The sequence below is a fragment of the Rhinolophus hipposideros genome (assembly GCF_964194185.1).
Source record: "Rhinolophus hipposideros genome assembly, chromosome: 14".
Classification (NCBI taxonomy): Eukaryota; Metazoa; Chordata; class Mammalia; order Chiroptera; family Rhinolophidae; genus Rhinolophus; species Rhinolophus hipposideros.
Window position 1 is genome coordinate 20,115,305 of NC_138060.1, and position 16,697 is coordinate 20,132,001.

At 36.6% G+C, this 16,697-nt stretch overlaps 1 protein-coding gene across 10 annotated transcripts in view; it reads left to right on the plus strand.

Annotated features, from left to right (window-relative positions):
* SFMBT1 (Scm like with four mbt domains 1) overlaps positions 1–16,697 on the plus strand; it is a 100,408-nt gene that overhangs the window by 63,866 nt on the left and 19,845 nt on the right. For all 10 annotated transcript variants that reach the window (XM_081072122.1, XM_081072125.1, XM_081072118.1 and 7 more), the window contains 8 exons: positions 571–811; positions 4,608–4,696; positions 6,129–6,375; positions 7,063–7,157; positions 7,734–7,835; positions 9,316–9,466; positions 11,510–11,592; positions 15,553–15,679. In XM_081072122.1, the coding sequence (XP_080928248.1) occupies positions 571–811; positions 4,608–4,696; positions 6,129–6,375; positions 7,063–7,157; positions 7,734–7,835; positions 9,316–9,466; positions 11,510–11,592; positions 15,553–15,679 (1,135 nt within the window). The remainder of the gene's footprint in view (positions 1–570; positions 812–4,607; positions 4,697–6,128; positions 6,376–7,062; positions 7,158–7,733; positions 7,836–9,315; positions 9,467–11,509; positions 11,593–15,552; positions 15,680–16,697) is intronic.

The following is a 16,697-nucleotide window of genomic DNA, read 5'->3' on the forward strand; positions in this document are numbered from 1 at the left end:
TGTGACTATATAATTTATCATGTAAACTAGGACACTTTTGAGAGACAAAAGGGGCATTATTAATTATTATTCAAAGACAACAGGTGTAAACAGACTGTTTCAGGGAGACTGAGAGGTGTGGCTCCCTGCATATGGTAATATTATACTAGTTTTTTTATTATTATTATAGCTTATTTTTGTCCTTTCCCTTTTCTAGTTTCATAAATTTTCTTTTGAATGATCTAGAAATCACTCTTGAAAACGTAATGTGTTGAAAGCTGTTAAAATGGTGAACATTTAGTGATTTATATACTTAATAGAAAACATTTTCTGATCATAATAGACTGCTTTGGTTGAAAATATTGAGTTCTATTAAAATTCCTTCCAAGTCAGATGGAGCAGAGCAGTATTGCTATTCCCTGTTTTGTTTGGATTACTCCTATGAGTTAGAATTGGAATTTCTCAAGTTTCCCTTGAGAAGATTTTATTGCATTTAGTGTTTCAGAATTGTAAGTCTTAAAAAAGAATGTCTGCCAAAGAAATACTCATTTGAGCTACCTGTCTGGTGATTGATAACATTTCCCTGTTCAGGTGGACACACGTTTGCAAAATGGATTTGCTCCTGGGATGAAACTAGAGGTGATTGTGAAGACAGATCCTGAAACTTACTGGGTTGCCACCATCATTACCACCTGCGAGCAGTTACTCCTCCTCCGCTACGATGGCTACGGGGAGGACCGCAGAGCGGACTTCTGGTGTGACATCAGGAAGGCTGACCTCTACCCCATTGGGTGGTGTGAGCAGAATAAGAAGACCCTCAAAGCCCCAGAAGGTAATCAAATACTGCCTCTCAAGACATAATAGGATATTTCTATAGGAAAATCAGGGCTGTCCACAATCTTGAGGTTTTCAGTCTCCCACACACGTAAGTTTTCCTAACGTTTGGGGGTTAGTGTTTTGAAAGAAAATATTTATAAGGAATAATGCACGTCCTATTTTTAAAAATTATTTTCTGTGCTCCATAAAGCCTCAGGTTTTTATGACAAAGAGAACAAACATCAGTTGCTTAAAATCCTGTAAGACTGTGAGGCTCTCTGAATTTGAGACATGTATTTCTGGTTATCTTAAAGTATGTTGGGCCAGGTTGATTCTCATTTTGACTTTATTGTCCTTTCTCCTCTCATCTACAAGCGATCTGGAACCTATAAACTCTTAAAATGAACTGACTGAAGCTTTCTTTCAGGAAAGAGCCCCTCTGGGGGTGGAATCCATATTCAGCAAGACAGAGACAATAGGACAAAAGAAAGAGAAGGATCATATAAAGGTGGAGAAAGGGACGAGAGACTGCAGATTTAAGAAAATACCAGACCTTAAATGTTTTTCTTTCAACTTCTTATTTTGATATAATTTCAGATATGCATAAAAGTTGCAAAAATAGCATAGAAAATTCTTGGAGACTTTTTGCCAAGTTTTCCTAAATGTTGACATTTTACTTTAACCTTCCCCCTTCCACCCTCCCTTTTTCCTCCCTCCTTCTCTTACACACACACACACACACACACACACACACACACACACACACGTTTTTTTAATGAACCATTTGAGAGTCAGTTGTACACATAATACCCTTTTCTCCTAAGTACTTTAATGTACTCCTAAAAACAAGGACATTCATGAACACAGTAAAATAACAAAATCAGGAAATTAACTTTGATATACTATTATTTAATCTATAGATCTTATTCAGTGAAATGTTTTTTATAAAATAAAACCCCAGTTCATATTTTGCATTCAGTTGTCATGTCTTGTAAGATTCCTTTAATGTGGAAAAATTCCTCAGGCTTTCTTTGTCTTTCATGACTCTGACATTTTTTAAAGGTATAGGCCAATTTTCTCAAACTGAATGTGTGTGCGTGAACTTTATTTTTTAACATAAATAAACATTTGTTTTTTTAAGTAAAAGTGAATCAGTTTAAAAAGTCACCTGTGGGGAAAGAAGGGAATAGAATGAAGGGGACATGGATAGAAGCTAGAGTTGAATTTTGAACAATGGAAATATTTTATATAGCTGTAAAACAAAATGAAGTTTTAAAAAGCATTTCCTAAAAAACAAAAGCATAATCAAAGAAATGTAACTGTGAATGGAGCTTGTGAACTAACTACCCAGAAATGAACCATTTCAGTGACTTTTTTTTAAATTAAAGTTTATTGGGGTGACAATTATTAGTAAAGGTACAAAGGTTTCAGGTGTACACTTCTGTAATATGTCTATATATCGTATTTTGTGTTTACCACCCAGGGTCAGTGACTTTTTATACAATAATTTAAACATACATCCCTAGTACAAAAAAAATTGCAAAAAAAATGTATAGCGTTTTTATTAATCATTGTTGATGATAAAGTTGATGTTATTTTGGAATAATTATGTGTGTATTGTGAGATAAAGGAAACTAATAATTAAATGTGTAATTGAGAAATAGGATTTTCAGTATGAGAGAAAGGAAACAGCTTAGATGAATAAAGTTAAGTAAAAATGCTATTTTCATGAATTTGTATTGGAATTGTCAATATGAACTCCTGATGTGATTTATCTTAAAATATAAAAAGAAGATATTTTTTTAGTTCTAGACACTGATAAAGCTGAGGAACACAAGCTCTGTAACAATGAGCACCCTCAGCACTCTAATTATGATCTCTAAATACCATTTACAGCAAAACAAATTAGGGCTCCTTGGAGACATAGCCGATTCCTGGACCAGAGTAGGAAATGTACAAGATGAGCTTGATACATCATTTTATACCATGTGAAAAAGATATCAGTGACTCTTTACTAGGGTCATGTCAAAAGGATTGAGGCGCCAACCTGAAGAGACTCCCTCCGGTTAAAGGTGGGACAGTTTGAGTATCTATGATAAGAACTGCAATGGCCTGAAACATATCATATGTGACTTAGTCTGTAATTCCATAATGAAACTTTTAAACAAAACTCTCATTGATCACTTTTGGAGAACGCTAGGGAACCAGCTAATAATTTTGAAGGCTAGTAAATAGGGGGAAAGAATAAAGAGAATTAAGCATATATCCTGCCTCTCTTTGTGATCTGTACTTTAGGGTAGTAATCAAATAGTGGAAGAAGAGAAAATTTTCTTTACAGAAGTATTTTGGTTAGTAAATGAACAAGGGATGATAGAAAATTACCATTTTTAGCCCTAATGAATGATTGTATCTGTGTCGTGACCATTAAAAGCTAACATCACAAAAGCAGAGACAACCAGACTGAATGTGCCTCTTGATAGGATTGCAATTCCACTTATGAAGTAGTGTTGCTCCTCCTTTCTCCAAGAGTCAAACCTGAATTTGATCAACCTCTAGCTCTAAACACTGATTTATAGAAAATGTTGAGATCAATGAAACACTGGTTACCAGGAGGCAGCCAGTAAAACCGGACTGAGAAAAACTACATAGGGGACAAAAGGCTGAGTCTCTCAACAAATATGCTACAAGAAAAAGAGAACATAGGCTGAGGGAAGATAAGGAACATACAGATTAAGGAGTTTTAGGCAGTATATCAATCATTTGTGATAAATGTGTCTCATTTGCATCTTGATTTGATTGAGCAAATTGAAAAAAACCATTTATGAGATATTTGGAGAAATTTTAACATGGACTAGATATTTGATGTTAAGGAATCATTGTTAATTTTTAAGGTATGGTTATGTAAAAAATTATTTTGTTTTAGAAATATATACCGAGATTACATTGGATGAAATTATATGATATCAGGAATTGGCTTCTAAATAATCCATGGTTGGGTGGGGTGTGGAGTATGTGAGGGTATAGATGAGATGTTGGCAAAGTATCCGTAAAAGACCAGATATAGTAAATATTTTAGACTTTACAGGACATGTGGTCCCTGGAATAAGCTGCCCAACTCTACCTGTGTAGTGTGAAAGTACCCACAAACAATATGTAAACAAACAGGCGTGGCTATGTTCCAATAAAACTTTATTTACAAAAACAGATAGCAGGCTGGATTTAGCCCACAGGTTATAGTTTGCTAACAGCTCCTGGTCTACATAGAAAAGTTGACCATGAAGCGACACTTGTTAAAGCAAGGGTACATGAGGATACATTATACTATTTTTCTCTACTCGTGTATATATATATATATTTGAAAATTCCCATAATAAAAAATAAAGTAGGTACCTCTTAGATAAATTATAGCAACAGGGAGTTGGACCTATTATTCTCTTTGTTTTGTATACAACTCTTATTTAATTAACCAGTAAGTACTGTGTTTCCCCAAAAATAAGACCGGGTCTTATAAAGTTTTGCTCCGAAAGACACACTAGGGCTGATGTTCAGGGGATGTCTTCCTGAAAAATCATGCTAGGGCTTATTTTCTGGTTTGGTCTTATTTTTGAGGAAACACAGTAGTTCTATCTAGAGGAGGATTTTTGTTTTAAGCTCTCAAGGAAGCAATATGTTGAACTGTTAGATATTAAAATCACAAGGGTACCTCTAAACCATTTCACTGGTTTAATTTCTCTGTACTCTGTTTAGTTGAGTTGAGTTTCTCTGTGTTCCGTGGCTGACGTGAGTAACCACTCCTTTATCCCCTGACCTAGGCATCAGAGATAAGGTGTCTGACTGGGAAGCATTCCTGCGGCAGACCCTGACGGGAGCACGCAGTCCTCCTGTTCCACTGCTCGACGGCGTGAGTCATAGTACTTGCAGAATCAGTGTGGAAACCCTTCTAATCCTTAGTGATACTTATTTCCTGTCCAAGGAATCTTAAAATTGGTTACTCCTTTACTACGTCAAGGCAAATAAGCGTTATTACTACGGACATAGGAAAGGGTTTTGGGAGGTTTAAACTTACCCTCTGAGGTTGCACACTGTGGCTTGCTGACGTGTTCTGAATTAGTTGCTTGTGCTTTTGGTGTCATTTCTAAGAAGGCTTTGCTTAACTCAAGGTCATGAAGACATAGTCCTGTATTTTCTTCTAAATGTTTTATAGTTTTAGCTTTTATATTTAATTCTCTGATCTGTTTATATTTGCCTGTAAAACTTGATTGGTGAACACTCTTATTTCAAGCTGATCTTTATGTTTTAGACTTATTGTATTATGTTTAGCAGGGCTTGGCACATACTAAACACTCAGTGAAATTTGAATAAATGAATGAATCATGAACAAATGAATGAATAAGTACCCTACCCCAACTTGACCTTGATTCTGCCATCCGCATCTTTTGCTGTGGACGTGTTCCTCCATTTGTTCGTGTTCTTTTGCATATATATGAATATGTAGGTGTCACAGAGCAGTTCTTATTAGGAAAAAAATCAAGAAATGGTTAAGTGATGATGTTGGATCAGGATCCCTTTTTATTCTTTATTATAGCTTTTAATATATATCTACAGAGTGAAAATTAAACTTTTTTCCCCCATCAGTGTAATCAAGATGCTTACTGTGTTCATAAGAACATTGTTGTGAAATGAGTGAAAAATCAGAAACTGAAATGCCATCAGTAGATAAGTGGCTAAATTACTGCCCATTGTAATAATCAATAAATCAAGAATATCAATAAAACAGTTTAAAAGAATGAGGAAGATTTATATGTGCTTCAATAGAAAGATAGCTCTGATGTATTAAGTGACAAATTGAAAAACAGTATACAGTGCTCCCAGTTTTTGAAAATGAGAGAGAGGTGTGGGTGTTGACTTGTGTGTAAAAAACCCCAGTCTCAAAGAGTATATGCTAAAGTGTTTATTGTATTTCTTCCTTGGGGGGTGGGATTGTGGGGGATTTTGACTTTATCATGTTTGATTTGATTTTTTCTTTAATAATGATCATATTTGCTTTTATAATGATATTTTTAAAATTTTTACTAGATGAAACTATATAACACAGTCCTAGAGATAGAGATCTGTTAAGATAGTTTTATCGCATTATAGGTAGATTTTCTTTAAGACAAACATTTTTATATCACCTATGAATAATACTGTAGCATTTTGTGTGATAGGAGGCAATTCAGTGTCACTGACTTGGGTAAAAATGTAAAGGCTAGTTTGAGATCATTTAAAACTTGACTTTTTAAAATATCGTGTTAAGTCTTATATTTAATCATTTCACTTTTTTTTACCTACAGCTCCGTAATGGGAGGAATCCTTTAGATCTCATTGCTCCAGGTTCCAGGCTAGAATGTCAAGCTTTCCAGGACTCTTTAAGCACTTGGATTGTTACTGTAGTCGAAAACATTGGGGGAAGGCTGAAGCTGCGTTATGAAGGACTTGAAAGTTCTGACAATTTTGAACATTGGTTGTATTACTTGCATCCGTTTCTTCATCATGTTGGTTGGGCAGCTCAACAGGGATATGAACTTCAGCCCCCATTAGGTGAAGAATAATATAACATTTTTCTTTTAACTATTACATTATTGTTATTTTTATTATCTATGAGACTGAAAAATGCATCATTTTGCATATTACAAAACCCTTTATTACTTTGCATAATAGAGATATTGCAAAAATATATATGGAGTTGTTAAATGCCTGTTTTTCTTTTGCTTTTATTGCGTTTATAATTTGCTGCACATATTAATATATGTACCTCATAGACTTCTGCCCCAACTCATACTGACTTCTTACCGAAATTAAAGAAAAATTCCCTAGGATAACATTCATAAAGGCATAGGAGTAGGACAAGTCTTGGGTTCAAAGTAAATTGTCGATTAAAAGAAATTCCAATAATGTTAAAACTAGAGTTACTGGTTAAATCAGTTTGCATTTATTATTCCGTGCCCCAGTTTGGATGTTGTATTATATTAGTTTTTGATTACAGCAATTCTTCTGCTCTCAGTATAAGTTTTTTCCCCCATACTTAACTACTCAGACTCTGAACGGAGAAGACAAGTACTGAAGTTAAGGTGCAGGTTCTTTGAGTGAAGACGGTATAAGTGGGCTTGAACACTTTTCTTTTCCCAGTTGAAAGTGACTGTTTTGTTTATGTGAATGTTTTCAGAATAGTTATAAAGTGTGTAAGTTCTGCCATCATTTAAAGCATCCTGTCTTGTTTTATTAAAGCCATCAGACATCTGAAAAATGAGGCTGAGTGGCAAGAGATCTTGGCCAAAGTCAAAGAGGAGGAGGAAGAGCCATTACCATCTTACTTATTTAAGGTAAAAACAAAAAGCAATTTGCAAGAGGTGCAAAGCATAAAATAACCCCTGGAGTCAGTGAGAGTGTGGCCTCGGGAGGAGGGAAGCGGTTTGAAGGCTAGAGTGATGGTCATCTTTTTCTTCTTCTAAAAGTAGTTCAGGTTTTCTCCCAAAATTCTCTTAAAGTGTTTTCAGACTTTTCCTAACTATCGTGTTTCCCCGAAAATAAGACCGGGTTTTATATTAATTTTCACTCCAAAAGACACATTAGGGCTTATGTTCAGGGGATGTCATCCTGAAAAATCATGCTAGGGCTTATTTTCCTGTTGGGTGCTATTTTCGGGGAAACACGATACATAGCCCTGACTTGTTATCACATAAACTTGGTTTTCCTCCTTTGGCCCTTATATTCCAAATGTAGAGAGTAGGAGTGCTTCCTGAGGTTTTATTACTCAATAATTTTTTTCCAGGGAAGAAAATTACAGGATTAGATTATTTACTAGAAGCATATTTTAATTAGAGTATTATTCAGCTATATATAAGTATAAAATTAATGTGAAAATACTATATTTTTATTTCCTGGTGTTTGCATTTCAGGACAAACAAGTGACTGGCACACATTCATTCTCTGTAAATATGAAATTAGAAGCTGTGGACCCCTGGTCTCCTTTTGGGATCTTTCCTGCTACAGTTGTTAAGGTAAAACAGGGGCAACTCTCTTGATAAGAATTCCTCTCAGGCTGACCGGATTAAGAAATCGATAGTATTTTGAACTTCAGGCTCTACTAATCCAACCCATTGTTTTCTCCTAAGCTGTGAGGCTAGAATTACTTCTGTGCACATTTTGAATTTGTATGGTCCAGTTCTCCATTCATTCTTCTAATCTTGGTCTCTCCAGCCAACCAAAGCCTGAACACCATAGTAATGGGGGGCATGCTTTGGGGGCAGACCTAGCTGTACATGAGTAGAGGAGGTTTCACCAGCAGGTGGGCCATGGTATCTGAAAAATATGGAGGCAGGCAGTGTCGGCAGTGTCATCAGTGTCCAGCCAGGTGCAAGGCTTGTTGAGGTGAGGAGGAGTGTGCCGAGCAGGTGATTAGGGTCATGAAATCTGACAGTAGAATTGCTCCAGCCATGGATTCAGATTCAGATTTTAATCTTTTGAAAGACTGACAATACTAAGGCTCTTGTTAGGAGTAATCACAAGAACTGGGCTGGTTGTCAAGGCCCAGTTACTTAGTTACTAGAACTGAAGCATAAGGTAAAGGATTTCAGTTAAAAGCCCAATTGACTGAAAGTGGAGCCAAAAATCAAGTACGACTAGAGGAATAGTTGCTTGGATGCTGAATTGTCTGACCTGTTAAGATATAAATTTTCCTTGTCTTGGAAGAAGATTATTCTTAGAATAAGGAGGAGTTCTGATCCTACAGCGGGGTAAGACGGCCCTATCTGGAGTATGAAGGGCGGGGGTGGGGAGTGAGGAGACAGAGGAGGCACATAAAATTTTCTCTTTGACATTTAAAACTAGACTAGGATCTGAAAATCTTAATATAATGGAATACTTGACTCTTCATTAAACCTAAACTAAATTTTGTTTGGAGCCAAAACACTTAGATTTGAATCCAGATTCTGCTGCTTCCTGGCTGCATAACTTTGGGCAAGTTATTTAACCTCTTTTTAAACTTAGTTTCTGTATCTATAAAATATGGTTGATAATGGTACCAACCTCTTTAGATTGTCAGGAAGATTAAAATTGAATTAATACTTAAAAAGCCTTAAAAGACAGTGCCTGACACAGAGATAACATTTATTGAGTGCATGGTATTATTATTAATACCCATTGTAGCTGTGAACTTTTGTAACATGTTTGGCTATGCCAAGGAAATGACATATATATGTGTGTACACATGTACATACACACACACACACCCATAAATAAAACCCTTCATCTATTTTATCTATTCAATTGTATGTACACACACACAAAAAAAACCATTTGTCTGTTTTATATGTTTAATGGTATGAATTGTATGTATACATATATATACACACACACACACAAACACCCCATCAAACCATTCATCTGTTTTATCTATTCAATTGTATCTACACACACACACACACACACACACACACCCATAAAACCATTCGTCTCTTTTACCTGTTTAATTGTGCACAGGTTTTCGATGAGAGGTACTTTCTGGTAGAAATGGATGACTTGAGACCGGAGAGACGTGCGAGGCGATCTTTTGTGTGTCATGCTGACAGTCCTGGCATTTTCCCCGCGCAGTGGAGTCTGAAGAATGGTTTACACATCAGCCCCCCTCCTGGTATGCATTCATATAGTGCATTGTTCACTGGAAACTTACCTTTGAAATGAGATTTATTAGATGGCATCACCTGGGTATTTTGTCCATTTTTCTCCTCATTCCCCAGCCTGTCCTTAACATTTTGGGGACCTAAGACAAGTGTAAATGAAGGCCTAGGTTCCATATATTTACAAATTTGAAAGTTTAAATTAAGTTAAACTATTAAGTAAAGTATGTTTGGTCTATCTACCTTGACAAATGTATCCTCATAACAGCCTGGTTCCATGCAGGTTCTTAGTTCGTTCCTTCTGGTATCTGTTGGGAGGTCACAGAGGGGTGGGAGTAAGATGTACAGTGAGTGTTGGGAGCTGGCTTATGAGAAAAGACCTTAGAGCCAGAAACGGGAGGTAGATTTTTGGTGATTTTTAGGTTTCTGGGCCTCATCTTGGAGGGATACTCTTTGGACTCCAGAGAGAGGTTTGTGGTCAAGAGTAGGATACAGAAAGGCTAAGGTAGGAAAGTAGCAGTTCTTTTTCTGATGTTTGTAACTTTGCAAAATACAGCCTTTGACCCGTTAGTCAAGGCTCATAAATATGACTTAGTTGAGCTTGACTGAAATTTTTAATATTTTTTAAATTGGAGTATCTGGAATGTCAGTGTTTATCTGATTTTTATATCAGCAAACCAGATTATTTGATTGGTAGTCTATGTATCCTTTGTTAGTAGGCTTTTGGTAAAGCACAGTTTTACTTTCAAATGGTGACTGCTGGAATCAGGGCTGAAAGTGCTTTTTTGTGTTAACAGGAGTCACAAACTCCGAACCTTTGCCTTCCATTCAGCCTTCATTCATCCAACAAACATTTATGAAATATTTGCTTATGAGCCAGGCATTGGGCTTGTCTCTGGGGAGACAAGTGAGTATGACACAGTTTTTTCAAGGAGCAAATAAGGAAAAAGAGTAACAGAGTCTCACATGTTTTTCTCCATCAGTGAACAGAAAGTAGCAAGAGCCTGCCTGGTGGTGATGGTGGTGGGGGACACATCTACAGGAGGAAGTTCTTGTTTTGCAGGAAGGCTCTGGATATCCCAAGTTCTTTATCCTGCCTGCTGCCTTTATGTGAAAAGAAAAAGCAATTATTAAAGATATTGGAGCTTTCAGCATTGTTATAGATGACCTAATTGTTTGTAAATAAAGGAAAGTAGCAGATTATGTAATTGAAAATGTCAGATAATTAATTTACTCTGAGGAATTGAGGTAGAGGCAGAGGGAGAGCATGATGCCAATCTTAGTAGGGCAGAAGAGGTGGTCGCGGGGGCTGTTTGGCTGTAGGATGGCATAGTCTTGAGTAAGCCATTTGGTGCCTATGAGATACTGAGCTCTGCAGAGCAGAGAACAGGTCAGACGCAACAGGCCCAGTCCAGCTCCTCATGCACAGATGTAGAGGCTTTTACTGAGATCCTTGGTAGATTTAAGAGGGAATTTAAGCTCAGCTTTTTTCTGAAATGAATTTATGATTCAAGTTATAAGAGCACTGAGATTCTGTAGAACATGAATCTGACAACAGTACTGAGAGTGTTGTATCTGTAGGAACTAAGATATGTTTAAGGAAATAGCTTTATGAAAGAAAGAAAAAAGTTTTCCCTGGTTAAATAGTACTGAAGATTATTTGCTGTCTCTTTTCTTTTAGAGCCTGAGTCATAATAGTATTAATAATAAGATTGGATTTATTGGTACAAATTAAATCCAGTCATAACGGTCTTAAATTCTTTTGGTCAATTGCCAGCAAATAATCATATAAAATATTGCTCAAAATAAATGCCTCGTTTGAAATGTGAAACTTTTAAAATTTAGCCAAAGAAGTTTATTGTCTTGTTATATAGTTTGACCACATTTGCTCTGTTTTATAAAATTAACTATGCTTTGGATTTATAAGGTATTTTTCCCCTCTCTGAAATGATCATAGTCCTCATATGAGCAAAATTAGAAGTGGTGGATACCTGGCGGTGCGGTAAAGCAAGGCAGGCGTGTGTAGTGTGAATCGTGGTTCTTTTGTCCCTCCCTAGGCTACCCCGGCCAGGACTTCGATTGGGCTGACTACCTCAAACAGTGTGGTGCTGAAGCGGCTCCCCAGAGGTGCTTCCCGCCGGTGAGAAGCCCCCACCCCCCATGGCCACTATTCAGGGCTGTCGCCTATGCTTCCCATGAATATTGCTCTGAAGTCAGTCCTCACTCAACCCAAATAAGCTTCTTGTTGATTGTAATAAAATGGTTTAAGGAAAAAATTCATTCACTGCAGAAGTTAATTTGTTAATTTGCTTAGTAAAGTGTGTCAATTTTATTTTTAATTAGCTGAAATCATATGAATTTAAAGTTTTAGTTCATAGTTATTTTTAATGGTTGAATAATATGGAAAAAGGTTTAAATATTAAGTGGAGGAAAATTGTTAAACTTACTTAAAAATACTTGTATTAAAATAATGCATGCACATGGTTTACAAGTGAAACAGCAGTAAAAAGTTAGGACATAAAACAACAGTTCCCTGTCCTACCCTTTTCCACAGTCTCCCTTCCCGCAAGTACTCACTTCCTATTCTTCTGTTGTTCTGATAGTTGTGATACTCCTTATTTTCAAAATAATACGCTATCTTTTGAGTCATTAATTTTAAACATGTCTGTTGGTTCTACATTATGGTAAATGAGCATTTAGCTATTTTATATTACTTTTCTTCTCTCTCTTACCCCTACCTCTTCTTTCTGTTAAAGTCATATTACAATTTTTGGTTAAATCTGAATTGGGTATTTTCTTATTATATGCATTCAGATATTATTCACAGCTGAGCACTGCAGTATTTTACAATTGTTTCCTTTTTTCATTTGTCCTCAAGTTAATCATTTTTGATAGCTTAATTTTCTTTGTTTTATTGCTAGTTCTTCCCACATCTTCCAGTAGCCTTTCTTTTTTTTTTTTTAAGGATGGTGCAGCTCAAAGTGGCTCATGCAGGGATCAAACCAGCCACCTTGGTGTTAGTAGCAACGTGCTCTAACCACCTGAGCCAACCGGCAGCCCAGTAGCCTTTCATATCTATTTCCACAAAGGCAGTCACATTAGGAAATCTGTCACCCCCCCACACACACCTTTATGAAATTGAATTTATTTGAGGGGGGGACATGTGAATAATATATGCAGAAGTTCCCTTATCTGACTGTCAGACAGATAATTAGTGGGTTAATTGAAAGTCAAATAAATCAAGGAATCATCTTTTGATGAAACAATCTATTTTAATTTAAGATGTATAAATATGCATTCGTTTGCTAATCATTTTGTAAGGCTTTTCCTTTGAGTATAGATTGTCAGCTACTGTTCCCTTGAGTCTTTTCTTACATAAATTACATTTAACACATACCCTATGATTTTCAGTAGAATGACAACTTTGATACTTTGAAACAATATGAATGCAGAATCCTTAGGCAACTAATCACTTCTGCTGGTGTCTCAAGTTCTGCAGTTAGCACATGTTGCTTTGGCTCCATCTACCTGGAAAATGGGCCCTGAGTGAGATGATTGTGCAGAACACAAGCACCATTGCCCCTGTGCCTGGGTCGTAGTCCCTTGTCTGGGGCCAAAGACTCACGTAGCCTCCATGTAGCATTTCCCAGAAGTCTCTTTGGTCCAACTAGACCTGTGTTGTTGTTCTTTCTAGTTAAAGTTATTTATTTTATTTATTTATTTTGTATTTTAGGGTAGAAAGGTTAAACTGCAGTGTGTTCTCTAGTCATGTTTTCTTTTCCTCACATCCATGGCCACTCAGATAACCCTGATGTAGGAAATCTGTCATTTCTAATATTTTCTTACAGACATCCTTCTTAGCAACCGCCGTTCTCTCTGTCCCTCGGTGGGCTGCTCTCTAGGCTTCATGTAGTTTTAATCCTGGAACCTGCTCTTCACTGCACTGAAGAAATTGACTCCCCCCCTTTCTTAAGATTTGGGATGTTTTTATATCTGTTTTTTGTGTGTGTGTGTATATACCTGTTTTGTGTATCTCATGGTTTCCTCCCTCGTTTTGATAGAGCCTGTCTCAGTAGCTTTCTGAAATGGGATGCAAAGGAGGTAGATTTTTGTAGACTTTGCATATTTGAAAATGTCTTCTTTCTACTAACTTGATTATTTGGCTCAATGTGGAATTTTTGGTCAGAAGTTATTTTACTTGAGAATTGAAAACACTACTCAATTGTTTTCTGTCTTCCAGTGTTGCTGTCCAGTAGTTGAAAGCCATTCTTATTTTTGACCTTGAGTAGACGATCTGCCTTTTACTCCCTTTCTGGAGGGTTATAGAATCTCTTTCTCACCAGGTTTCACAGTGAGGCGCCATGGCGTGTCCACGTACTGTGTTCTCAGTGAGCACATTCTCTGGGGACACTCAAGTCTATCTGTGCTAGGACGTTCTATTGAATCTCTTCTTAGATTTCCTTCCTTCTATTTTCTCTCTTCTCTTTTTCTAGAATTTTATTTGTATGTATTTATTTGTTTGAATTTTCTTTGGATCAGACCTCTACTTTTCTTATGTTTTTTTTCCTGTTTCATGTTTCTTAGTCTTTTGGCTTTGCTTGCTGGAAGATTTCCTGAACTTTATCTTTCAACCTTTCTTTTGATTTTTAATATCACATTTTTGATTTTCCAGAACTATTACTATACTCTGAATATTTGCTTTTAATAACATATTATTCTTGTTTTAAGGATGTGATAGTTTTTCTTATCACTTAGCGGATATTAATTACCCGTGCCTTTTGGAAGTTTTCTTGCATAATCGGTTTTCTCCAAGTTGTCTGTTTTTGTCTTTAACTTTCATATCTTCAGATTTCTGGTTATTCGTGATTGTTTGCTTATATTTAAGAATGGGAGACTAAAAGAAGAAGCTAATTGGAAGTTCTGAGTATGTTGGTGGGGCTTGTCAACCGTGAACTTCTCCATAGGGTAGAATCTGGGTGGTCATTTGTTGGGGACAACTAAATCCATATCTTTTTGTGTTTCTTTATGGGCTTATGTCACTACAAGAAGTCTCTTCCGGTTGCTTGCTTGGAGGATAGAGGCAAGGGCTGGACCTCTCACATTCCACATGCAAACCCCTGTTTGGGGCACTGCATGCATGCCCTCAACTGTTCCTGTGTCCTGCTGCCCAGGGATCTTGTGTGTTAACCTCTCTGGAAGATAAATCTCATCTTCTATAGGGGAGAGGCAGGGAAAGTTGCCCTGGATGTGAAGTGAAGGAACCAACCGCATGACCTAAGTGCTTCTTAAATGTTTTCAACAAATCTTTTTATTTTGACTATTTATTTTCTACTTATTATTGTCTAGTTCTTAGCTTTCTTCACTGCCAGCCTGGATTCACATTTCTTTAATCAGCTAAGTTCTAAACGCTATTCTCACATTTAGCTTATAAAATTTCTCCTCTCCCATTATATCCATCCTAGTAGGTTTATGTCTTTTTAAAAAAACCACTATATTTTTAGCGAGTTGTCAGAAGAGAGAACAATGAAATATAGAAATTCAGTTCTTTATTTTGACCCAGAAGGTGCAAATTTTTAAAGTATATTTGAAATGACCCTTCTCTTGTTAATAAGCATTATTTATCCTGACTGCCTTTTATGATACACACAGAAGTAGGAACCAGGCAGTTTATTGTATGATAGGACCCTTTATGGGTGGGGAAGCAAACCAGCAGTGGTTGAAGAGCCATTTGGTTCAGAACACAGAGCCTTAGGTACTTAATTTTGTTGAAACCTCATAATAACCCAGTGAGATAGGTGTTCTCAGTGTAATCTGATGGATGGTGAAACTGAGGCAGAAAGAAGTTACACAGCTTGAAAGTTACACAGAAGGTAGGTCACACAGATTGCTACCTGTGTGCAGGTATGTCTGACTTCAGAGACTGCCTGTAACATCAAGAGAGACAGACATTTTTTCCTTTGATTCATTAGGAAATAAAGCAAAATAAATGTATAGCCTTAAAGTGTTACTGTAGGATTAAATATTACTTGAAAAAGGTGTCTCAGATGAACACATGAGGTATACTTAGTATGTATTTGGATTTGATTCATGTATTTTCTAGACAATTTCTGAGCATGAATTTAAGGAGAACATGAAGCTAGAGGCAGTGAACCCTCTTCTCCCCGAAGAAGTCTGCATTGCCACCATTACTGCAGTGAGGGGCTCTTACCTGTGGCTCCAGCTGGAGGGTAAGTGCCAGGGCCCCGGAGAAGCCTTCCTGAGGCCACTCTTCTTTGCCTTTCCTGCCCACCCGTGTAATGGGGCTTGCTAAACTTCATTGAGTAACTGAATAGGGGTCTTGTTCAGAGACTTCTAATTTATAATGCAAGATTCTAAGCTAAAAAGTTATTTTCCTCTCCTTGACTTCCAAATTTTAGGAAATGAATGTAAAGAGTCCCCTATTTTCTTGAAGGGGAAATAATTAAGTCAAATAGCATATATTTTGATGTGACCAAAATATGAGCATTAATAACTAAGCTATTTCAGAGATAATATTTTGGTTGCCCCTAACCATTAGAACCAAAAAAATATGTAAAATAAAAAAGATGCATTATACTGAAAGTGTAATATTCAACAATTGGACAGCTTTGTGTACAAAAAGCACTGTGTGAGTACTCAGTGCTGCAGTTACTGTTGTATGGCCTGGGTTTCATTTTTATTCAGCTGCCAAATAGACTCAGTACCTACTGTTTCCAGTTTGTAGAATTGGCATTTAATACAGATGTCAAAGATAGTATTAAATATAGATGTCTGTGCAGCCCCTGTTGAACAACTTGCCTACTTCACTTCCTGATTTGAATTCACTAGTCTACCTTTTGGCTTGTCCCCGAGTATTAACAACTGATGTTCTCATTGAGTAGAACTGTCACTTTTGCCTTTGTTTTCCAGTTATTTCATGGAGTTGACTGTGATATTGTCAACCATCTGAATGATACTACTGGTATTTCCAGTTGCTTATTTGCTGTTCCCTAACTAAAGGGTCACACTGTATATTTACTACACATTTTGGTCTTTATACAGTTATGCATGGGAGAAAGTTTACTTTTTTTCTTAGTGTTTGTCACACGTGAAAATGTATGGCTTCTGTGTAAAAGGAACTTGTTCAAGAGACTTTCTGTTGCTGTAACAGTAGACATGATTATCTAGGAAGTAGTTTATGAAGAAGGCTATTTAATGGTCTAAATTTTTTTTTTTTTAATTTAAACA